Source organism: Rosa chinensis, chromosome 5 (genome assembly GCF_002994745.2).
Source record: "Rosa chinensis cultivar Old Blush chromosome 5, RchiOBHm-V2, whole genome shotgun sequence".
Classification (NCBI taxonomy): Eukaryota; Viridiplantae; Streptophyta; class Magnoliopsida; order Rosales; family Rosaceae; genus Rosa; species Rosa chinensis.
The window spans coordinates 60,616,110-60,641,815 of record NC_037092.1 but is presented as its reverse complement, the minus strand read 5'-3'; the positions used below and the strand labels follow the sequence as shown (position 1 = coordinate 60,641,815).

The 25,706-nt window shown below is 38.4% G+C and overlaps 3 protein-coding genes across 3 annotated transcripts; 2 read left to right on the top strand and 1 right to left on the bottom strand.

Annotated features, from left to right (window-relative positions):
* Nucleotides 1–18,314: 18,314 nt before the first annotated feature.
* LOC112202053 (auxin-induced protein 15A) lies at nt 18,315–19,191 on the top strand. The gene has a single exon (XM_024342956.2). The coding sequence runs from the start codon at nt 18,510–18,512 to the stop codon at nt 18,801–18,803; it is 294 nt and encodes a 97-aa protein (XP_024198724.1). The 5' UTR covers nt 18,315–18,509; the 3' UTR covers nt 18,804–19,191.
* Nucleotides 19,192–21,419: 2,228 nt separating this feature from the next.
* Nucleotides 21,420–22,968, top strand: LOC112163776. Its single transcript, XM_040505920.1, has 3 exons — nt 21,420–21,743; nt 22,058–22,703; nt 22,964–22,968. The coding sequence occupies exons 1-3, from the start codon at nt 21,420–21,422 to the stop codon at nt 22,966–22,968; spliced, it is 975 nt and encodes a 324-aa protein (XP_040361854.1).
* Nucleotides 22,969–23,147: 179 nt separating this feature from the next.
* LOC112163775 lies at nt 23,148–24,458 on the bottom strand. The gene has a single exon (XM_024300036.1). It carries the CDS (start codon nt 24,456–24,458, stop codon nt 23,148–23,150), a length of 1,311 nt encoding a protein of 436 aa, XP_024155804.1.
* Nucleotides 24,459–25,706: the final 1,248 nt, after the last annotated feature.

Sequence of the window (25,706 nt, the reverse complement as noted above, 5' to 3'; positions counted from 1 at the left end):
CCTACTATTCTGTAATCTCGGATCTCCTAGAGATAATAGGAAAGTGTGTGTTGAATGGTATTGACCCAAATACTTACACTTCTCTCCCCCTCCCCTCTGTTCTTCTTTATTCTTTACTTCACTCTCTCTCTCCCCCCCCCCCCTCCCCTCTGTTCTTCTCTCTCTCTCTCTCTCTCTCCCCTCTCCCTCCCCTTCCCCTTTGTTCTTCTTTGTTCTTCTCTCTCTCTCCCCCCTTTCCCCCTCCCCTCTGTTCTTCTTTGTTCTTTACTTCACTCTCTCTCTCTCTACAAAAGATAAGGAAAGAAGAAGAAGGATCTGCAAAATAAGGTTTGGGTAACGAAATGACCCAAATACCCATCCAAATTTAGTATGTGGATTGTTAGTTAACACCGTCATGGACGGCGTGTATGAATGTTGGGTCGGGCTTCAAACTTGGGGTACTAAAGTGATAGTTTTGCATAGTCGGGTACTGAAGTTAGGAGTCGGTCTAAGTTCGAGTACTGTTTGAAACATTTTCTCTTTTTTTTGCAAGGAAACTACCCCGTAAAAAGGAGACAATAATTTCATTAAAAATCACAATCGTATCAAATGATAAATTTTTTAGAAAATTACACACAAGTGTCATTTTGAAACTTTAATTAGTTATAAGGCCATCTAATTTTTTTTTATACACATAAGGCCACTTGCTTCCTCAAATTTCTCTTACCCTGACGATTTTACCCTTCTATCTAAGAAAACTAACTGCTTCATATTAAATTAATCACTCTCTCCTCTCTCTTCCCCCGATCAAATCCTCTGAGATTAATTATTCTCTCTCTCCCCCTTTCTCACCGGCGAAATACTCCCTTTCTCTCTCGCCGGCGAAGTACTCCCTCTCTCCACCATCACGTCGGTGATCGGAACTAGAACTGAATCTCCAACACATGACGTAGTTTCGCGACTGGATCTCCGATGCACAAACTGGATCTCTAACGCACGACGCCGACTTGAACGGGATCTTCGACTCTCTCCTCTTCCTCTCAACTCCACCGACCACATCTTCGCCTCACGCTCCTTGACGACTCCCTCCCTCCATGGTTCTGTCCTCCAAGTCTAGCTCCAAATCGAACAGTTGTCGATCAATATTGCCACAGTCTTCAATTTCTTTTTCGACGTTCTCCCTCATAATCTCACCGTCGACGTTGCAGAGTTCGAGGCTACTGTTTCGAAGTCGAATCAGAGCTACTCCGGAAGCAGTGTGCTTCGTGTTTTAAAGGTAACTCACAGTATCAGAGTAGAGATTTGGCTTATTAGATTAGAAATTGGGTGATTGTTCATAATGGCTTCAATTCTAGAATTGAGTTTTGGATGAAAGATTATAGGACTGTTTATGCTTCTTCTTCTTTTTTTTTGTTCCTTCTGGTTTTTAAAGGATTTCATATGGGTAATTATCATCACTCGGAATTGGTGAATCTTTGATGTTGTTGATGCCATCACTCGGCGGCAACCGACTCGGAGTGAGTTGAATCAATTGCTGTTGTTCCGACTCAGTAGCAATTACAAGTCATGGTCACCAAGTGACTCAGTATTATGAAGAGTCATTAAAGGTTGCAAACAGAAAGCTTGATGTATAAAGATGGTGCTCTGCTGACGTATTTTCTCTTAGCTTTGGCCGTAATGATATGACAATTAACAATTGATTTGGTCTTACTGTCCACTAAACTCCTCTATGCTTCTTCCCTCTAGATTTTCTATATTTTTGTTCGAATATCTTACGAATCAATAATCAATGACCAACAATTGCTTTTTCTTTTTGTCAGTGTTTTGTACAGCTTTTAATTGCTTCTTCTAATCGAGGAGGGGGGACATATGAAGTCTTGGTATTGCTTGTGTTGTGATGTATTTTGATTGATGAATAATGAACAATTTCTTGTATGTTATTTGTTGCAGTTAGTAACTCTCTATAACTGTTATAACGGCTTTTGAACATAGTGATAGTATCTTTCTATGTGTATGTTAGTATCTTTTCAACATGATGTCAATAGCTTCTATTTTCATTTTCATTATTTCAAGTTAGCAGCTCCGTGTAATTGTTCTAGTGGCATTTCAATATAGTGATAGTAGCTTTATGTGTCTATGTTAGTATATTTTCAAGCTAATGTCAATACCTTTTTTTTTTTCAAATTAGTAGCTCTCTGTAACTATTATAGTGGTTTTCCATCATAGTGATCGTAGCTTTCTGTACCTATGTTGGTAGCTCTCTATGTCAGTGAGAGTAGCTCTCTAATGTTAGTGAGAGTATCTAGTTGGCGTTGGTGATAGTAATTTTTGTTGTTGGTGAAAGTAGATTTTGCTGTTGGTGAGAGTAGTTTTCTGGTGTTGGTGAGAGTATCATTTGTTGCTGATGAGATAGCTTTTGGTATTGGTGACAGTATCTTTTGTTGGTGGGGATAGTATCTTTTTGTTTTGGGGAGCATAGGTTTTTTTGGTAAGGAGTAGCTTTTGTTGTTGGTAATAGTAGATTTTGCTATCTCGCCGGAGGTTGCCGGAAATCTTACCAGAGTATCTTTTGTTGCTAGTGACAGTAGCTTTTGTGACCTCGCCGGAGGTTGCCGGGATTCTCATCATAGTAGCTTTTGTTGCTAGCCACAGTAGCTTTTGGTGTTAGTGACAATAGCTTTTGTGGTCGCCGGAAGTTGACCGGAGGTCAGCCGGAAGTTAGCCGGAGGTCGGCCGGAGACCCGCCGGAGTTGACCGGAGACCTTGCCGGAGAGGAGAGAGAGAATGATTGTTGATTTTGTACTCTAGTGGCATTTATGTAAATATGTTGGTTTTTAATATCTAAAATATAACACATTTTTTAATCTAGTGGCCTTATGAGGGAAAAAACTAGTTAGTGACCTTATGGCTAAAAAAACATTCAAATATGCACTTATATGTAATTAACCCTAAATTTTTCAATGCTTCCATCAAGCCATGTCAGCGCTAACATAGTTTTATGCCTCAATGAGATTTTAACACCTAACTTTCTAATTGAAATCACAAACTTCTTCTTTTGTGAATAGTCCTTTTTGGGTCTTCTACCATTGCCTCTGTTTTTTTTTCCCCCTTCCCTCAAGCTAATGTGTTTGCTCCCTCAAAACCTCCAAGAATACCACTAGTTCAATTCATTATCTAATGATCCATCATTCAAATCTTTGGAAGCAAATAGAGCAGCTTTAGAGGAAAATAAGGCGAAAGCCATCATCTTAATGACTCGTCATATGGATGATTCGCTCCAGTGCGAGTATATGAATGAAGAAGACCCCAGAAAGCACTGGGTCTCACTTGAAGAAAGATTTGGCAATGTCTGTTACTCCCTTCTTCCTGACCTAGAAGTGAGATGACATAGCTTCCGCTTTTGTGATTTCAAGTCAGTTCTTGACTACAACTCGGAAGCACTTTGCATTAAATCCTTAATAGAATTCTGTGGTAAAGAGATCACAGATGCGAAGTTAATTGAGAAGACTCTCTCTACCTTCCCCATCTTTGCATTGATGGTTGCTAAGAACTATCGAATCGATATTACTACAGGACGGATCACAAGGTTTCATGAGCTCATTGGAGCTATGAATGTCACTAAAAAGCATGACAACATCATTGTGAAGAACTATAATTCGAGATCCGTGGAAACAAACCATATTCAAAAGTCCAATTATAGTCGCGCCCCTAAGAGAGGGCATCAAGAGCGAAACCCTAATCTTAGAGATGCTTTTGGATGTTCTGGTCCATATAATCGCTCCACTATGGAAGGTAACCGCCACAATAGGCGGACACAAAACCGAAGAGGTCAACGTGGAAAGAGAGAGGGAGGCAACGCCAATGGCCATGTTGGTGCTTTGAAAGCGTCATAAGGATGGTTCTTAGTGTTGGTGGTGCCACCAACACTAAAAACCATCCTTATGATGCTTTCAAAGTGCCTCAATCAATGGAGTCTGAGCACAGAGATGTATGTTCCTGATGTGGAGTATCCGGTCATTGGGCACACAATTGTAGAGCTCATTAACAAATTGTCACCACCTACAAAGCATATTGTGAAGCAAGAGAAGCTCACTATATGAAACAAGAAGATCAAGAAGATGATCTAGAGTGAAGGGTTGAAGACTTCAAATCTGGCTGGGATTAATAGATCGCCAATTCTGTCTAAGTCTTTATTTTTCCAAGAGATGTAATAGGCAATTGCCATATGTTGTACTAAATATCATTGGTTTAGTTTCTCTTCAAAGTAGGTTCATCCAAAGTAAGTATGATGTCTACGAAGGTTTTGAGATAAACGGTACTTAAGCGAGCTTTGCTCCACCGACATCTCTCTACTCAACTGGTCATATTTATTTTGGAGTTACTGAAAGAAGTCAAATGACTACCTTTGTTTTGTACTAACTGGCATTTGGATTAGATTCTTAATGGTTAAGAGACAATGATGTACTCCATTAGCTTATGAATAAAATTTCGAGTTCTTTTCATTATGACTCCATTTTGATTCTGAGCATATTACTTTGTGACTATGATAGCTGGGCCATTTGTATTAGTTCAAGGATATGGAATGGCCTAAATTCCTCTTGCCAAATGGCACCTTGCAGAAGCTCTCTTCGCTCCTAGGGCCAAACACACCTTATTAAGCTATTCAACCCAAAGGATTCCATGCCAAAACGCATGTAGGGAATGAAAATGAGTTCCTTTGCAATACCTCTAATGATTGCAAACAAAGGCGCGTCTTAGAGAAGTTTATGCGCCTCTCTAGTGGACTCTATGTCACTATTCGAGCTATTAAATCCAATAAAGTTGTGAGATAAGATCTCTTGGATTTAGACACATATTGGCTTTGTCACGACAGGATAGGTCATCCTGGTCGTGATATGATGATCCGTCTACTATAGACTTCACATGGACATCTACTCTTTCCAGCGAAATGAAGCAAGAATCAAATATTGATTCCCAGACTAAGTGTGATCACTGGCCTAGTGCCGCCACTGTCCCCCTTGATGACGCCATAGTAGGCACTATCCATGGCCATGACGCCATGAATGCCAATTCCTATGGCCATGACACCATGGATGCCACTTCCCATGGTTATGACTCCATGATGGGTGATGTAGTCACAACTTTACTTCAAATAGCGTTTCAGATGCTCATGCCCAACCATAATCCTCATTGGGTGCTTACAAGGCCTCTCGCTCATTTTACAAATCCCGTTCCTTAGGAAAATTAGGACTGAGACCATCCTATGTAAATCATATGAAAATACTCATTCCATTATTACATAGAATCAGTGGGGATTCTGTGGACTGATTCAACCAACTTGCGGACGTTTAAATACCTCATGATGTTAGTTGACACACAAACACGTTGGTCACGTGTTGTGCCATTGTCCCCTTGTAATACTCCTTATGCTACACTCCTAGCACATATCATATGACAACGGGCTCACTTCTCGGATCATCCTATTCAGTCAATTGGACTTGACAATGCTAGAGAGTTTACATCAAAGACTTTCGATGGTTATTGCAATGGGATTGATGCTATACATCATATTCCCATGTACACACCCAAATGGTCTCGCAAAAATGACTACGATGGTAGTCCGGACATTGGTAATGCGCACCAATCTTCTTATATCCAATTGGGGTGATGCAATATCGCATGCAGCTATGCTAATTCGTCTACGACCCACCACCACTCAATCTATCTCTGCGTTACAGCTAGTGACTGGGTACAAGTATCTCATACTTACGCATATTTGAGTGTGTCATTTATGTGCCAATTGTGCCGCCACAACGCACTATGATGGGTCCTTATAGACGAATGGGCAACTAAGTTAGATTTGAGACTCCAACAATCGTTCACCAATTAATGCCCTTGCTAGGCTATCTCCTTACAGCCAGATTTGCGGATCGTCACTTTGATGAGACAGTCTTCCAGTTGTTAGGGGGAGATAAGAACACAGGAACGATAGAAATTATCGTGGTCTGTCCCCAATATGTCTCATCTCGATCCCTATTAAAATGATGAGATCACACATATCTGTTACAAACATACCTGCAAGGATGGACGTCCCTACTAGAGGACGTAGCGCCACCCTACACGGAGGTAGGCATGGTGCCAACGCCATAGAGAGTGGCACTTTGGCATTACAGGTCATGGCTCCAGCTAGGATGTGTGGGAGGCCAGTGGGTTCGAAGGATACTTTGGGACAATTCAATCCTTTGATCATCGACACTCAAAATCCGTATCATGAGAATCTTCCAGATTATAGTTATCATTGGGGACACCTCAACGTCAGAACCTATTCCTGAGAATATAGAGCTCTATGAAAATTACATTAGTGTACATGAGATGTAGGATAGAAACTCCATCATAATAGATGATGTAGTCATGCATTTTGTTGCACATGAGTTTGTTGAGTCCGATGATATCGAACCATGCTCCATTGATGAATGAATGCCAACATAGAGAAAATTGGCCTAAATGGAAATATGCGATCTAGGTTAAGTTGGATTCTCTAATGAAGAGAAAGGTTTTTGAGCCGATGATGCCAACACCTCCTGATATAAAACCTATTGACTCTTCGTTAGAAAGCGTGATGAGAAAAAGAGATGGCAATCTGGCCTTATGGCGTAAGGTTTCTCACAAAACGCCCTGGAATCGACTACGAAGAGACATATTCTCTCATAATGGATGCCATTGCACTCCATCACCTTTTCAGTTTAGTAGTTTCCGAATAATTGAACATACAGCTTGCAAATGTGGTCACTACGTATCTCTATGGGGATCTAGATACGAAATATACATGAAGGTTTATGGTGAACTTTATTTACCCGAGTCAAGTAGCTCTAGACCAGGGAGAGCGTTTGTAATGAGGTTGAAACGCTCACTAAAGTGACTACTTGATTGAGAAAGGATATGTAAATGCCTGCACCTGTCCATAACAAGTTCCGGATTCTATAGCGGTTCATGTTGGACATGATCTTCATTGGAAGCCCTTAAAGAGTTAAGGGAAATCGCTGAACACTTGAAATCTGAGTTTGAGATGAAAGATCTTGGGAGAACACGATAATGTCTTGGTTTGAAACTTGAGCATCGAGTTGATAGATGCTTAGGAGTTTTGACAAGGTCAAGCCTTCAAGCACTCCTATGATTGTCCGTAGTCTTGATCTTGAAAAGGATCCTCTTTGTCCAAAGGATGATGACGAAGATGTACTAGAGGCAAAAGTGCCATACTTAAGTACAATAGGCGCATTATTGTACTTAGCTCAATGCACAAGACCAGACATCTCATATGCCATGAACTTGTTAGCTAGATACAGTTTTGCGCCAACGCGACGCCATTGGATTTGTGTAAAAGATATTTTTCGGTACTTGAGATGTACGATTGATATGAGCTTGTCCTATCCCCACAGAGAGACGATGAATTCGGACCCATCACACACCAGGAACGCCGCCAAGACTGGCCTGCATCCTTCATCCCCATCACAAAACAACATTAGTATTTTGGAAGGTTTTACTGATACTGGGTATCTCTCTGACCCACACAAAAGTCATTCCCAAAATGGTTAAGTGTTCACCATGGGTAAAGACCATGATATCTTGGAGGTCTACAAAACAAACCCTAGTCGCTATATCTTCGAACCATGCAAAGATTATTGCTCTTCACGAAGCGGTTCGTGAATGTATATGGATTGGATCCATAATTACGCATGTTTGAACAATTATGTTTTGAAGTCTACCACAGATGAGCCTACGATCATTTAGAATAATGCTGCTTGTTTTGAACGAATGAAGTAAGGCTACATCAAAAGCAACAACACCAAGCATAATAAGCAAGAACAGACTCTCCTCAAGATCAAAGCGAACTAGGTTCAATCTGAGGATAGTATGACAGACTTGCTCATTAAGTCATTGCCTAAATTCTACTTTCGAGAAACATGTTGGTAGCATCGTTTGTGGAAGTTATCCAAAGTCCCATGACCGTTGTCATCAGGAGGTGATGCAAACATCAAGGGGAGATGTCTACATGTATGGTCTCGAAACGTGAATGGTGTGTTGTGCTCTTTTCCCCCTTCGACTAAGGTTATTTTTGTCCCACAAGGTTTTTGTTACTCGACAAGGTTTTTAATGAGACAACGAGAGGAGCACCACGTTTGGGTGACATAAGGGGGAGTGTTCAAGTAAATCCAGAATATGTGTCTGGCCCAAACTCTAGGTTACTTGACCTAGTGGTAATATGGTTAGAATTAATGATAATATCTGAGAATCTTGGAGATATCCAATCTATGTAATATTACGTTTCCTTGTACAACTCTGATTCATGCTTTATAATCCTCTATATAAAGAGGCTTCATATTATCAATGAAAGTACGACTCAATTCTCTCCCAAATTCAGTTTTCCTAAAACACAATCAATATTATTGAATTGGAAAGTCTAGAGAAAATCAATATAATATTTTTTGGTATAGTTATTGTCCATAATAATAATTTTATAGTAGGTTATATATGTCATTTAATAATTCTTAATAGAATGAGATCAAGTGAGCAGATTTAGAAGTCCCAATAGAAACACTCTTTATTTATCCAAGCAAAACACAGAAAAAAGTCTATTCATTTATATGAAATACCTGTTGAGAATATATACATCCCACATGGGAAAAATGGGACCTTGCCTATGGATTTATAAGAGTTTGGGCCACTCCATCCATTGCCAATTGGTTTTGGATGTGAACCCCAGATTACATTATCATGGTATCAGAGCGGGTTACCCACTTGTGCATGCCTAACGGCCACACGGGCTCCACGTCACCCAAGTTGTCCACGTGTATGGCTTGAAAATTCGCCACACGTGCGGGGGCGTGTTGAGAATATATACATCCCACATGGGAAAAATGGGACCTTGCCTATGGATTTATAAGGGTTTGGGCCACTCCATCCATTGCCAATTGGTTTTGGATGTGAACCCCAGATTACTTTATCAATACCCAAATGAAACCTCATAATTTCTCTCCCACCTCTCTTACAGTCTTATATCCTTCTTGCTCGAAGTTGGGGTCGATTCCTTGTCCATTCCTACTGCTGCGAAGGTTTGTCTCTTTCGTTTCCTGCACAAGCATTATAATGACTCGTGTAGTGTTTAGGGTTTCCTACTGTGATTCTGTTTAGTTTGTCTTGTTTTATGCTGAGAAATTTCACTATGCCAAAAACTGCATCACACTACACTTTTTAGACAACGAAAAAAAATTTCCGTTGTGTGATCACTGAATCTGCTTCACACAACAGGTTTAATGAGATTGGCGTTGTATAAGGAGGTCGTACATCAATTTTTTTGGGTCTAAGATTATTGTACAACAGTTTTAAGGATTTGTCTGTTGTCTGAATGTAAAAAAAATTTCCCCCTCACCTTGCTCAATTTTGGGTCGAAATTTTGACTCACCTTGCACAACAGTATTGTTGTATATGTTGTATGAGAGTAAGTTGCAAAATAACATACAACGCATTTTTTGTTTCCGTTGTGCAAGTTTGGCAGAAAATCACATGACCCCAAAAAGGCCAATATTTGAGTGAAATGCTGGTACACGATTGTAATCTCCTACAACGGAATGACTTATTTTTGTTGTGTGAATGTGCGATGGTAATCCTAGGCGGGAAAAATGAGTTTGTCCCTTTGCACTAGGCGGGAGATTTGCTAGTAGGATCTCTAAGCTGAAATTTCATTGTATATTATCAAACAACCGAAATTATTTTGTGTGTTGTCTGAATTGGTTATACAAATCAAAAACTAAGTTCAAGGTCCCTTTTCCCTCATCCCACTTAGCCAGCTAGTCTTCGAGAGAAACAACAAAACCCATCTTCTTCTTCTCAAAGCAGATCCCCTCTTCTTCTCTTAAAGAATCAAACCCATCTTCTTCTTGAAACCCATCTTCTCCTCAAAACCCATCTTCTAAATACACTCGATTAGGGTTCGATATACTCAATTAGGGTTTTCAATTTGGAGATTTGAAGGACGAGGAAAGAGGGGGGGGGGGGGATGGTTTCTCGGGCTTCTTCAATCATTGCTCGCTCTCTCAAACTCATTCGCGACCCCCTCATAAACCACCGCACTACCCACCTCTCCGACCTCATCTTCGACTCCGTTCACTTCGATTCAGTGAGTGAGCTTTAAGAGATCGATTCATCAGACTCTCCATTATCTCTATTACTGAAGCCGAAGGTACTACAATCTTTGCAATCTCACTAATTAATCGACTTCGATTTTTTTTCTGTTTTTCCAGTTTTCAATTCTTGTTCTTCGAGCAGCGAAGAGAAACGACTTCTTGGGCTATGGAGTCTTACGTTGAGGGACGATTCCGATTTGGCTGGAAGAACAGCAGTGGATCCAAGCTGGCATGAATTGGTTTGCTTCTTGCTGCCTTTTATTCAAGTATAATCAATGGGTCTTGTAAGTTTTACTTGTTTCATCATTAGCTTTGGTGAAATTGCGTTTCTTTTTAAGAATCAAAGGTTACTCTGCTTGAGTACTGAGGTAAATTTGGCTCCTTTTGTGAACACCCATCTCGACTGATTGAAATTGGATTCATTTTGATCTGTCTTCTTTTCGATTTGTACTGATAATTGTGGTGCAATTTCTCTTTCCAATGATTGTAAATATCTGAATATTTGAATGTACTATATTTTGTACAGTTGTGTTTAAATTTGGGTACTCTGTGCGTGCCTGTATGATGGTTTGGATTTCTGGATGATGGAATTTGGATTAATGGGTGTGTTGAATGTTGGTTTTCTTTGGGCTTTTGCTTCAGATATACAAAGAGAATAGAAAAGCAATTGAAGATGTTGCCAAGAGAAATGACATGGGTTCTGCTAGGTGTTCTCTTTTTCCCCCATAACTTTTTGTTCTGAGCTTAGGTTTTCTACTTACAATTTTCCAATTTTATGCTTTGTTTTCCCTTATTGGTTTCGAATGAGACTGCATTATAATGTTCATATTATACTTCATAGTAATGTATTTTTTGGTTAAATTTAACCAAATTGAAATAGGTAGTAAATGTCGAGCTATCATGATATTGTAAATTTCATAGGAGATAGGAAGTTACCTAAATAAAGGCAATTTATTTTCTTATAATTCATGAAAGTTTAGTATCATTATCTACTTAGAACATATTTTAATCGTGGGCGGTCATAACAAAAGGATGTGGTTGGGCACCAAGGTTCTGGATACACTTGAAGCCATTAAATGTTTAAGATAGTGAGCTAAGGGGGGTTCTCCAGCTTGATTTTGATCATTGCCATGTGGTTTTGTTTGGTACTGTATTTTATTTAACAGAATACTCTTATTTTATTTATGTCTTTTGTGTAAATTATTTCAATCACTTGATCTAGAAATTGTGAGATCAAGAAAGACAATGAATCTCTTTCGAACATGTCATCTCTTACTATGGTACTATTTTTCAAGTTGTTTAGTTTCCAATTTGAGGGAGCCTTCCTAAGTTGTTGAATCTAAATTGTTATGTCTATGCAAAAGGGTCTAGATTTTTCATTTTAAATTTTTTGATTCACTTGCTGATGATTGTAGTCTGGAACTAGGTAATCTGTCTTCCTTACTATATCATAGTAGAAAAGAAGTAAATATTAGAGGTGGACAATACAATGATGAATGGTGCCTTTTGTTTCGGAGTGGCTGATTGCCATAGAGACAACCCTTTAGATCTATAAGAATTCAATAAGGATTCATCTTTGGGAATAACATTGCCAGGATTGTTGTTCTGCATTTTCAGAATGTCGTCGTTCATGTTTGCTTATTACATAGTTGTAGCTTGAGGATTCAAATTCTTTTGTTCAGTCTATTCTAATAGAGTTGGTCTAAGTGTATAAATCATGAGGGTCTTGGTAATCCTGAGATGTTTGTGCTACATCATTCTTATAAGCAAATTTCTATTACAGAGAAGTCGGGGTTATCTTGCAGTGATAGTATGTGGGCATTTCTTGATCTGATATTTTACTTTTCATGTTCCCTTGCCTTTTGATAGCGAACTGATAGTATATGATTATCAAGGCCCAGACACTTCCATTGGAGGTCCAAAGTCATGGTATGGCGCTTTCTTTTGTTTTTGTTTTGTACTTTTTATTTTTACTCTTTTGAATTTGTTTGATTTTCTCAACGTTTAGGCATTTTACATTAGTCGGTTTTTATTTTATTTTTTATCTTTTTTTATCGGAAGGTTAAAACTTAAAAGCTATTAAACCTACATACAAAGCATAACTACAAGAAGGTTTCTGTTGTCCCTTAAATTGCTTGGTAGTTCATATGCATTAGAAGATAATGACACTAAAGGATAGTAAACCATTTCCACTTGCTGCTCTCACAATGTTCTACTTAGTTAAAGGGCTCTGCCAAAAAAGAAATGTGGGTCTTGAGAAGACTAGAAACAAATGTGGATACATTACTCTGTTTTCCAAAGACCTAATTGAAATTGGTTACCATGTCATCTTTATTTTACTTTTAACGAAAAGAACATTGTTCTACTCTTCTTGTAGAATCAAGATTTATAAAGATTTCATACTCCTACTCAATCTTTAGATAATCTATATGGCACATGTCTTGTCTAGCTCTCTTTACTTGTCAAGCAAAACCACCTCACTTGTCAGAGAACATGGAGATTACCTTCGTGGCCGAGGCCGTACATCTCTCTCTTTCTCTCTGCAATTTTTTTGTGGTGCAAACTTAAACCCCTATGTGTGCAGTCAGGCCTTGGAGCAGAAGCAAGATGTAGACGTTGAATAAGGTGAGAACATGTAGGAACTTCCGTACAATCCAAGGAGTTGTCTTGTGAACCGGAATATGCTTGAATAAGAGGTGGGAGGACTGAAACTTGGTGGCGGACATCTGATATATATATGTGTTAATTGGATTTGTTATCTACTTTTGCTCTCTATTTATTTCCTGAAATTGGATTTGTTAATTGGTTGCTGGGGTTTACAGGGATAAGTCAAGGACAGCCTCAAAGATGCAAACTTGGCAAGGTTATACACACGCAGGTGTGGTTTCCTTATCAGTTTGGTTTTGTCGTGAAACAATCTTTGAAGCCTTGCAAAGGTGGAATGGAAGAGCTCCCTCTGATGGCCTACTCCTGGGCTTCTGTATTGTCTTGATGGGCTTGGCTTGTGTCCCTATTGTGGCTCTCCACTTCTCTCATGTCTTGGTATGTATTATTTTTTCTTTTCTTTTATATAATAAGAGAATTCCTCACTTTTTCTCATCACTTCCTAGTGCTTATATCCGTGTCCAGTTGCCTAATTGTTTAGCTGAGAAAGTTGTTTCATTCCCTGTTTGGTACTTTATTTTTTTTTTCTTTAAATATCGAAAAATTGGTTGGGGCTGGTTGTTTTGGTATGCTGTGATATTGTGGAAGGCAAACTATGTTTGGAAGGAAGATTTTTTGATGTTGATCTGATATTTTAGTTTGAATTCTGCTCATATATAATTTTATATATGTTTCCTTGTGCTTACCTAAACATTTGCTTGCCGGTTTCGGTATGGCTTATTGCTAAACATTTGATAAACTGATATTTCATGGCAAGTTCATAACATCAGCAAAGGGAACAGTGTGATTTTTGGAATCCCCCTTGAACTGAGAAGATCAACACCCACAAGTTTCCAAATGGAAGCTTTATATGAGGGTTGACAACTAATATAATGTTGCTTCCATGAGAATTTCAAAATATAAAATTTCTAATTATGAAACATTATTTATAAAAACACAAAAATTGTTATTGTGTGTGTGTGTTATGTATGACATTGGAGGGGATCAAACCCCTGACCTAATCTATTCTAACCCTATCAATCTATTACCCACCCTTCATAACCAGTTGGGTTAAACCCATGGGTTTTAGATTTTTCAGATCTTTACTTTTTCTTTATGTCAGCAAGAGCTTTAATTAATATATCTTGATCTGCCTTACTTTTGAGTAGGAAGAAGATCCAGGTTGCTATTCAAGGGCATCTAACTCTGTTTTTGAGCCTGTGGTAGATGTACAAATGAATGTGAGTAACATGAAAGTGCTATTCAAGGGCATCTAACTCTGTTTTTCTTGTTTTGCAGATCAAGAGAAGGACCTGGTTGGACGATTCATGAATGTATTTATGAATGTCAAGATATCAAGGTAAATTGTCTTAAAGTTTAAAATTTTCCCCCTGATAAACGAACAATGATTAACCTTTTATGTGCACAATAAGATGTTGGCACTTGGTAAGTCTTGTTCTGTCATGAACAGCATTGTTACATCCAACCTTCTTTATTCTTTCTTTTCAGGTTTCCTCCTGTTTATTGTGGAATTCAAATATTTGAATTCCACCGGAATGTGTTTTATTATGTGAAGTGAAGAGATCTGGATCATAACTTCTCTACATTCTTGTAAAATGTCAATTAGCAGTTCATATGCAACTAAGTAAATATAGTCACTTGACTCAATTTCTCATAACTTTGTTATCATGTCCATGCCTCATTCACCAAAATGATTAACTAATCCTTTTGATATAATAAACTGATTTCAGTGGGAGAGGAGAGGCAACAACCAATACACCCAAGCGGATCAAGTGCGAAATGAGTGGGGGAAGTTTGTTGTCAACACATGTGCATAAGCCATGAAGTTGCTGGTACATTTTTGCTAAAGAAAGCATCTTTTTTGTGCTTCTCTGCTGGTAGATTGTCATGCACCATGTGTGGCATGTTTGGAACAATAGATATATATGTATCAACTTTTTGATGTCCCAAGTAGATGGGCATGCACTAGAATGCTTTTCTTATTTGAAATATTGGCTTCAATGATTAGTGGTTTGCAAAGTTTATATTTGATGGTTTGCAATGTTTATATTTGATGAACTACTGTTCATTTGGTAAATGGACCAAATGAATGTACAATTTAATTCAGGAATGGGATGTTCAAATAATCAGACAACAGAATAGAGATATAATGACAACTGCCCGTTGTCTGAATGGCTAAAATTGGGACAAACACACTGCAATCGTTCATATCACACATCAGTTTTTAACAAATCAGTCTCTTCTAATTTATACTCACACAACAGAAGCAATTGAACTCTGTTGTCCAAAAACTAAATCAGACAACAGTTGCAATTGAACTCCGTTGTCCCAAATGTTGATCATACAACAGATATAGTCTAAGCACTGAAGTTTGAGGATCAATCAGACAACACAAAAAATAAAAGTATGTTGTCTGATATGCTTAACATACAACAGCTTGAAACCAAGCACTGTTGTCTGAAGGCAGCGCTTCAACTGCTGCGCAGCTGCGCATGGCATCTGCCGAGCCATCTGTCGAACCATCACACAACAGTTATAACACATACCCGTTGCCTGTTTGTTTATCAGACAACTGTGTTGCACCGTTGTCTGAATTTTCAACAGACAACGGCTCGCTCTACAACGGTGGCACTCCAAATCAGACAACAGTTTCTGTCTGTCGTCTGATGCAGTTTTTGGCATAGTGTTTGAATCTGTTTCCAACATCATTTGTGTTAATATTTTATCACTAGGTCTTACAATTCCGAATCTGTGTCTTTCTAAAAGCACAGATGCAAAAGAATGAAACCAAAACCATGTATCTCTTCTTTCAGTACTCTCTACAATAGACCAGCAAAGATTTGGAACACCTACACAAATAGTAAGGATTAAGAAAAGAATTACTAAAGATTGTGAAGAATCGATAAACAATGGGACAATATGTGAGTGAAAATTGTGAGGAATCGATAAACAATGGGACAATATGTGAGTGTCTATATATAGCTGAAAGGGTGTGGAAAGAGACGGACGCATTTGAACTTTGAAGGATAAAGATCACATGGATCATTTTCTGATATCTGAACGTACCAACCATTGTTATGAACTTATGATCACCAACAAAGCCACTTGAGAAACAAACTTCCAAGGAATACAGGAGTACCGGACAGGCTTCAGACATTAGTAGCCTTTTAAATCAGTATGGCTTTCTTGTGTAGGGATAGTCCATCAATTAGACTTTCTAGATTGACTAAACAAGAAAATGAAATACTTAGCTCTCTGAAATTAGGATCATGTATAGATGAAAAAACAAAGGCACATGGTAGGTTGGCTTTGTGTTCCTACATGAGTTTCGAGCGATGTGAAGACAAAGGCATGTGGTGCTTTGATTTTTCAGAATGAGTGGACCTAATAGGTGGCTTTCACAAATCATTTTACTCCCATATGTTTTTCTGGATACCCTTTGATCTATAATTCTATAAATACGCAATGATCAAGTCCATCTTAACCAACTCAAGCTAGTCTTCACCTTCTTAAGTATCGTTTTGTTCCAAAAGTCCTTCGATTTATTCTTCTCTTTTAAGTCCACTTGAAAATTTTCAAAACCATGGGTTTTCGGTTACCTGGAATTGTTAATGCCAAGAGAAGTACTCTTACTCGATCTCTGTCTGGTGGGAAGAACTTAGATATACCAAAAGGTTTCTTTGTTGTTTATGTTGGTGAGAGCCAGAAGAAGCGGTTTGTGATTCCAATATCATATCTGAATGAGCCTCTGTTCATGGATTTGTTGAATCAAGCTCATGAAGAATTTGGATACAATCATCCCATGGGTGGTATCACAATCCCCTGCAGTGAATACACCTTCCTTGATCTCGTTTCTCGCTTAAGTGTGTGAGTCAGCGCGAATGAAGTGAATCTGGAATTGGAATTCCTATCAAATCATCCTCATTTCAGAACTCACTGATTTGAGGGATGAAGAAGAGGGTGCGAGGGAAAACTTCGGTAATCCTCAAGCTGCTTCTGAGGCTGGGAGCTGAGCTGATCAAGACAAGAAATTAATTGAACTCCTTCTCAGAGTGTTGGCTCAAATCAGGATTCGAACTTGATCTCAAAGAAGATAGATACTTCAGTTAGATTTTGTTTTTTTGATCCAATGTAAACTCTTCTCTTGTTCTCCAGGATAATCTGGGAATCTATTATTTAATTCCTCATTCATCTGGGTGTTTTTGGTTTTATTATTTTGTCCTGACGTAGCTCTTCTGTAAATTTTTTTTTTTGGCCTTTTCGGCAAATGACTGCATATTTTCACTAGAATAGAAGAGAAGATACAAACCAACATCGAAAGATAGACAATTGATCTTTTTGAGTTATCTATTTTTAAGATAATAGGGTAGAGTTGAAGATCAGGTGGTTTAACAACCCAGTTAAATAGTGTCTCATATGCATTCTAGGTAGAATCCAGTGTCAGCCCGAATGGCGACCCCAGAAGTGTCTCAACTTGGTTAAATATTATCAGGTACCAATCAAAAATTGAACCATATGAACTATTTCCTTAGCTTGTTTAGACTGGAAATCAAAGATAAAAGAACACAGACACATGCTAAAGTCCCATGTAAAACTGTTTTATAAGGTGTCATCAATTGATTATGGAGCAGTACCAATTTTCAGACCACACAAGCTAAAAACTCTTGAGCTCGATTCTTTTATTTATTTCTTAATTCATTCATTTAATGTACCGATTGGATTTCCCAATAACCTTTCAAGAAAGAGTTTAGAAAGGATGTATAGGAAAATACGTGGAATGTCAAGATAATGGAGGAAATACGCTTCTGAATTTTGAAGGATCACATGGTTCTGTCTTGCGGTTTTTGATTATCAAGGACTAATGAAATTATTGAGTCTGTATATTTGTTGGGGAACACTATGCTTATGCCAACCTAGCTCCAAAGGAACCCACTTGAAATTTTAGAGATGTAGATAGGCTTCAAAAATGTTTATGTCAAATTGTCAATAACTTCTTGACAGGAACAGATTACCTAGCTTGTGGTATTGTGTATGATATCTTCTGTTGTTTCCATAAGCAAATGGGAAGAAGAAATGATCAAAATAGCCTACCTTCTGTAGAAGGTTGTTTATTAATTTGCACAATATTTTTCTTTAAATCTTTTCTTTTACTGGTCGATATGAGTCAGTGGATCTCATTCATTACAAGACATGCTGGAGACATATATATCTGTAATTTGTGCAAAATGATTTGATTAGCTTTGAACGTGGTATTGTGTTGTGTGATGACTTCAATTGTTTCCATGAGCGAAAGGACAAGGAAATTAATTACGATCAATAAGAACACCAAGGGTGCTGAGATATATAATTTTTTTAGGTTGAACTTTCACATCAGGCGGTTCCCTTGTTTTCTGTTATCTAATGCAAGTAGGGAATAGAGTTAGATGGAGCAGGAAGACAAACCATGTGGTACTTAACCAATAGTATCCAATTCTAGATCAATGCCTCTTCACCACTCATTTCCATGTACCTTGTGATTTTCAGCATACACCTTCTTCATCTATTTATACCACACAAGACAGATCAGGTTCATCATCAGCAACTCAAGTCGGTCTTTCCTTCCAAACCAAAGAATCATACTTTCCCTGTGTCCAGAGTCCTTAATTCAAACTTTCCTTCTTGTTCTACCAATAGGGTATATAAGCCATGGGTTTCCGGTTGCCTGCAATTGCTACAGCTAAGAGAAGCCTTACTAGGTCTCTATCTGCTTTAAAGAGTTCGAAGACCTTATATATCCCAAAAGGCTACTTTGTAGTCTATGTTGGGGAGAGTCAGAAGAAGCGATTTGTGATTCCACTCTCGTACTTGAACGAGCCTATGTTCCAGGATTTGCTTAGTCAAGCTGAAGAAGAATTTGGATATGATCATCCTATGGGCGGTATCACGATCCCCTGCAGTGAACACAGCTTCCTTGAACTCACTTCTAGGTTAAGTGTGTGAGTCAGTGCTGATGAAGTGAATATGGATCCATTCATATCGAAACCTTCCTCGTGTGAAAAGTTCACGAGTCCAGAAGATGAAGAAGAGACTGTGATCGATCATCAAGTGACTCGAATCATATCTCTGATTGAAGAGAAAGCTTATGTGATACCAAAGCTGCTTGCGAGCTGAGCAGAGTATTACCAAACGTTTAAAGCAGACAAATGATGAACTTTACCATGCTGAAAGTCAAGAACCTCTTCGATCGATCTGTAAAACCATTGGCGTTCAAGTTTGGACTTATAAGGCAGTCAAATTCTGTCCTTTCATCCCCATGTAAATATCTTTGTTTGATCCAAGGGAAAATATTGAGAATATGCAACATTTTGATTCGTCATTTATTTTTGAATGATATGTTTCATTATTATATATTATTTCCTTGCAGCTCAGATAGATAATTAATGAAATAAGTTTGTGCTCAATTATTAGGCCCTGCCTTTGTTATTTTATTTAAAGTTTTTACTTTTTTATATTGTTTAGTTATGTTGCGCTTCAAGCGAGTAATAAGTCTCTACGTTAGTTGTGTACGGCGAGTCGGCCAGGCAGCAAGTTCCTTGCTTTGTCAAATGATCGTTACTGCCTAGTGGCATGGTAAAGCTAAGTGTTATCGGATTTATTCTCTAGTGGCAACACAGTAGGAGAGCTATGCTTTTATCGAGTCATCTTTCCGTTATATCACCATTATGTCAAAGCAAATGGAGTAGCCAGTAGAGCACGTACTCTTGGCTAGTTGGTGCCTGGTTGAATACTTTTATTTGATAGAGTCTTCTGATATCATTTTAGGATGGTCTCTAGATTTTTATTGTAATCAGGGGTTTAGGCTCTAGGTCCCCCTTTGTATTCAACAATTTCATTAATTAAGGCTTAAGGGCAGCCGGCCAGCCGCACCAGTCATTTATTCAAAAAAAATAAAAATAAAAATAAAAAAAATAATAATAATAATAATAATAATAATAATTATTATTATTATTAATGAAATATAATGGCAAGCTAGCTAGCTAATCTAGTATGCACCTTGAATTAGATCACTTCTTTCTAGCTATATATATGTCATACAAGTTAGCTGATCCTATTCAAGTGCCTAACTTGGCTGCTGAATGTAAAAGGGTTCTTATAAGTAAATGTCAAAAATCTGGTATAAAGGGAAAGTATACGAGTCTAATCTGTTTGACAAAAGCACCGTTATTATCTATGCTCTTCATTCATAATTTCATACTATCTTTTTTCCTGTCTTTTTTCCCTCCAGTCAAGTGAGGGACTCACATATCTCTACATTTCAAAGAAATGTAATTATTATTGTTAAATGGTCGCAACCTCCTAGTGACAAGATGAAACTAAGTGTCGTCAGATATATTTTCCGGCGGCAACATAGTAGGAAAGCTGTATCATTGGTAATTATGCTTCGATGTTATCAAGTTATCTTTCCGGTATGCCGCTGCTATGTCAAAGTAAATGGAGTAGCCAATAGGGCACTCTTTGCTAGTTGATGCATGTTAGAATACAGGTATTTGGTAGAGACTCTTGATATTATTTCTGGATGTTCTCTAGATGCTTAGTGTAATCAGTTTAATAAAAAAAAAAAAAAAGATAAAAAATGTCTGAAAAATAAAAAATTTCGTTGGTTTTTGGTTAGTTTTAGAGTCTTTTGTTTTAACTTTAAGTCTTAGGATGCCTTAACTGTATAGGATGATTCAGTATCTCTAAAATTATGACTAAAAGAGGATCACAATATTGAGATAATATTAAATATTATTATTTGGTTAATTGAGATATATAAAAGGGATAATGACCATTTACACAATTTTTTGATTAATTAACCCCATTTACCCAAACACTCTAAGAGATTACCCACTTATACAATATCTTACATATATTTTGCCCATTTACCCAATTAAGTATTTTTTTATTGCTTTTTATTTATTTGCAGGACAATTTTGCCCTTTCTTTCTTTGTCACTTAGGGCAAGTTCACCGGGGCGTGTGGTGCCCGGGCACCACATCAAAAGGTGACTGAAGTCACCAAAATATCACTGTTCACCGTTCCACCGAGCTGGGCTTCCCCAACAGTAGGTGACCCAGGACAACAGCTCGGGCAACTTCCTCCCCGAGCCCGTGACCCAGGCCTCCAGCTGGCCCAAAAAGATGAGCTGAGGGGAGACGCGCCAGGAAGGTGGAGTGCATGCCACTCGCTTGTCTTCTAGCGGAGAAAAGGCTACAGCGCGTGGGAGGCCGGATTTTGTCCGGTTGTGGCATGTGGGTTTAGGACGTGGCGTGTAGCCGTTGGTTTGCTTGGAAAATTGAAGCCAACGGTCCACAGATCTTGACCGTTGGTTTTAATTATGAATGAGATCTGATGGGCATCAATTAAGGAGTTAGATAAATTGAGAAAGGAAAAATATATATAGTGTTTGTAACCGTTAGATTACAACGGTAACAAAATAAAAATAACCAAAATTTCCTATAAATACCTCACCTCCTAATTTACCTCTCACACCAAAAAAATCATCTATCTTACTTCCTCAAATTTTTTTGCTCCTTCTCCTCATAGCTTTCATACTCTACAATTTTTTATTCGAATATGAGTGTACGAGGGAATACGATTGTCCAACCCGTAGGAGATCCAAGTATTGACGGGACACGTTGGCAGACTATTGAAGACATTCAATTGTGCAAGTCTTGGAGGGCTGTTAGCCAAGATCCGGCAAAGGGTACGGAACGAAGAAAAGATGATCTATGGTTAGAGGTACGCCAACACTATGCCGAACATTGGGATGGATATGTCCGATCATTGCAAGCTTTTCAAGGGAGGTGGAAAACCTTGAAAGTCGAACTCTATGCTTGGCATTGTGCGTTAAGGCAAGCGAAACTTTGGTACAAGAGTGGTGCGAATATGATTGATGAGGTATGAATTTGTAGTGTAACACAAATATTAATTTTTATTATTCTTTTAGTGTATATTAAAATTTAATTAGTTGATACATCTTACTTTAAATTATTAGTTGAAATATTTTGTTGATAATTATACTTTAAATTATTAGTTGATATATTAAAATTTAGTTGATAATTATACTTTAAATTAGTACTTCATAATCATACTTTAGACTTCATTTTATTTAAATTATACATTATACTCACCTTATACTTAAATAGTTGATACATTGTACCTCGTTTATATTTGTACTAATAGATTTATACTTTTTTGTTTAAATTAAATAGCTACGTCAAGCACAAGATTTGTGGAGAGCTGCGATGACCAAATCGAAAGGAAAACAAAAAAAAGGTGATTTCATTAGTTTAGAATGTTACGAGATTGTTAAGGGGTTTCAACAATTTGAAGACATTCCAAACCATTCCTCTTCTGCTGGAGGAACCTCCAGGGGAGGAACTGAACGGATGCACACACAACAATCCGCTCCTGATTCTCATGTCCAGTTGGACATAGATGCAGATGAGGTAAACGCCGATGCAACTCCCAATCCTTCGGTGAGGCCTCAAGGAAAGAAGGCTGCCAAAGAAGCTCTTCGGAAAGGAAAGAAAGCATCTAATGATTCCAGTCCTCTGACAGCCGCTGTGGAGACTATAGCAACCAACCAAACATCAATGATGTCTGCCAAGGAGAAACGTGATGAGGAATATGCTCGACATCTCCGTGACCAACAACAACGAGATTATATACGCTTGCAAATGGATATGCGAAACGAGGCATTCAAAATTCAAGAGAGGGAAGAGCGTATTATGGAGATGGACACAAGTAAGATGACGCCAACCAAAAGAATTACTAGCAAAGAAAACAAAAAAATTGCAGAGAAAGAAGCTGAAGATGCAACCCGTGGATCTAACATCCCACAACCACCATTCCCCGGTGGGTATTATCCACAATCTCCTTTCTCCGGTGGCTATCCACAACCTCCTTTCCCCGGTGGCTATCCACAACCACCATTACCCGGTGGGTATTATCCACAATCTCGGGTGAATCCACCAACCCCAACCATATGGATGACCCCACAAACACAAATTGGATTCCTAATGAAGATGAGGATTAGGAAAATTAGAGAGTTATATATTTTAAATAATTGTATTGTTATGATTCCAATGCTTGGTTTATGACTTATGTAATATTAGATTGATGAAATTAAAATTTATTGGAATAATACCCTTACAAATGAAAAGCTAAATGAAACCACACAAACATAATTAAAAACATTAAAACTAAAGTAGAAACCACACAAACATAATTAAAAACATAAAAACTAATAGAAAACACACACAAATAGCAGATCTAGATACGCCTATTGCCTTGAAATTCTCAAAAGTGTTGAATGAGGTCTTCCTGAAGGTTGGAGTGACTGTGCTCAGATCTAATTTGTTGGTAGCGGTCCATGAATCCGTTCATATGATGAGCATCTCTACCAACAGGATCAAAGTCTCTACCGGTTGGTCCCTCCCATACCTCAGCAATCCTGGGCCTCATATTATTATCCTCCTCATCATCGGACTCCAACTCATCATCGCTATCTTCAGGTCGTTCATTTTCGACAATCATGTTGTGTAATATAATACACGTCAACATAATGTATCGAAGGTCCTCTTTATGCCACCCACGAGCAGCTCCTCGAACAATACCAAACCGTGACTGTAATATACCAAAACATCTTTCTACATCCTTCCTATACCCCTCTTGAGCCTTTGCAAACTCGATTTCCTTGGGGCGTGTAGGATTTCGAACAGTTTTCAAGAAAGTTGCCCATCGAGGATAAATACCGTCGGCGAGATAGTACCCTAGATTGTGAGCTCTGTTGTTAACTTGGAATTGGACAAGAGGTGCTCTACCGGCGGTAAGCTCATCAAACAATGGAGACTTTGCCAAGACGTTCAGGTCGTTGCATGCCCCAGGCATTCCAAAGAATGCGTGCCAAATCCAGGTGTCGTAAGATGCGACTGCTTCCAAGATGATAATGGGGATCTGTTTCCTACCACTATATTCTCCAGCCCAACCTGTCGGACAATTCTTCCATTGCCAATGCATACAGTCGATGCTCCCAATCATTCCTGAAAAACCTCTCCTCTCAGCTTTGGTAAGAAGTCGTTTGAGGTCGGCTGCAGTTGGAGCGCGGAGGTATTTTGTTGAGTAAAGATCAACAATTCCTCGTGTGAAGTGCTGAAGGGCTGCGACGGAGGTGGATTTCGCCATCCTACAATACTCAGCACATTGATCTGCCCCTGCACCGTACGCAAGCATTCGCAAGGCAACTGTCATCTTCTGCTCCGGAAGCAGTCCGACTTTGCCAGTAGCATCTGACCTTTGAACAAAGTAACGATCATACTGGCAAAGGTCAGTAGATATACGCTGGAAGAGATTGAGACTCATCCTGTAACGTGTTCGGAACTCCGCATCTTTGAACACTGGCCGGTCGACAAAGTAGTCGGCCAACATACCTTTGCCCCTTTCTTCTCTAAGTTGTTCCTCATTTGGTGCACGACCCGGATGAGAACCGCGCCCTCGGTGTTGGTTTCCAGATTCTTGAGCGACTGCAGCCATGACAATGGCGTTGGTGGCCATCATCTCTTCATCATCCTCATCCTGAGACCGTCGAATTTGATCCCACAAATTGTTCATTGCAACGAGGGGAATTTAGGAAATATGTAATGCTAGAGATATGAAAAGGGTGAAGTTTTGTTAAGCTCGGATGGTGTGTGTATGTAGTGAAAACATCATGTCTATTTATTGAAATTTTCCACACATAAAAGTGTCGGTGGGTTATCACTCACTCATTTCAAAAAACTTGTCGGTGGTGTGCATGTGATAAAAGTGTCGGTGGAGTTAAAAAAAATTTCACACTTTTCAAAAACTTTGTCGGTGGTGTACATGATAAAAGTGTCGGTGGAGTTTTAAATATTTTCACACTTTTCAAAAACTTTGTCGGTAGTGTATATATGATAAAACTGTCGGTGGAGTAAAAAAAAAAAAAAAAAAAAAAAAGAGTGTCGGTGGACATATAATTTGTCTGCCAATAAAATTTTCTTTGGTTGCATTTTCAAATTGTTTATCAATACTATTTATTTACATCATACATTTCTCATTTTCCAAAAAAAAATTTATAAAATATTCGATGAACAGTAACTGACTGGTGACCCTGACCCAATGGGTGGAAGCAAAGATCCAGTGGCAGTGAATAGTTTCCTGCCCTGGTGACCCAACGGGTGAACTTGCTCTTAGAGAGAGAAGTCATTGGAGACCTCTCCGGACTCCGATAACGGGTGGCTTGTCGCAGACTCCAGTGACCGGCCGGAATCCGGCAACCCGTCACCGAAGTCCGACAACTGGTAACCGGATTCCGGCGTCCGATTTTATTGTCCCTAATAATACCCAGTAATCATATTATTGCCCCCCAGTAATCATATTATTGCCTCGCAATAATCGTATTATTGCCCCCCAGTAATACCCCCCAATAATCGTATTATTGCCTCCAATAATCATATTAATGCCCCCAATAATCGTATTATTTCCCCCCAATAATCATATTATTGCCCCCTAATTTTTTTTTTCTGTTTTCTTTTTTCTTTGAGTGATTCTAGTTAGACCTCCAATTTTTTTCAGTTATTAATTGACTTTGTCAACTTATATGAAAAGACAAATAAGGACAAAGAGAGAAAAATGAAAAATTATGTAAGTAAATAAATAAATACTCTTCTTACCTCCTCCAACCAAATATAACATTTAATTAATTTTTTTTCTTCCCAATATTTCCTTATATTGCCTATATAGTTTTATAATTTACTCAAAACAATTAAGTAAAAATAATAATTTCTATATATGGCCCATCATTTATTACAAAGGTAAATTTAAAACAATCTGATTTGAAAT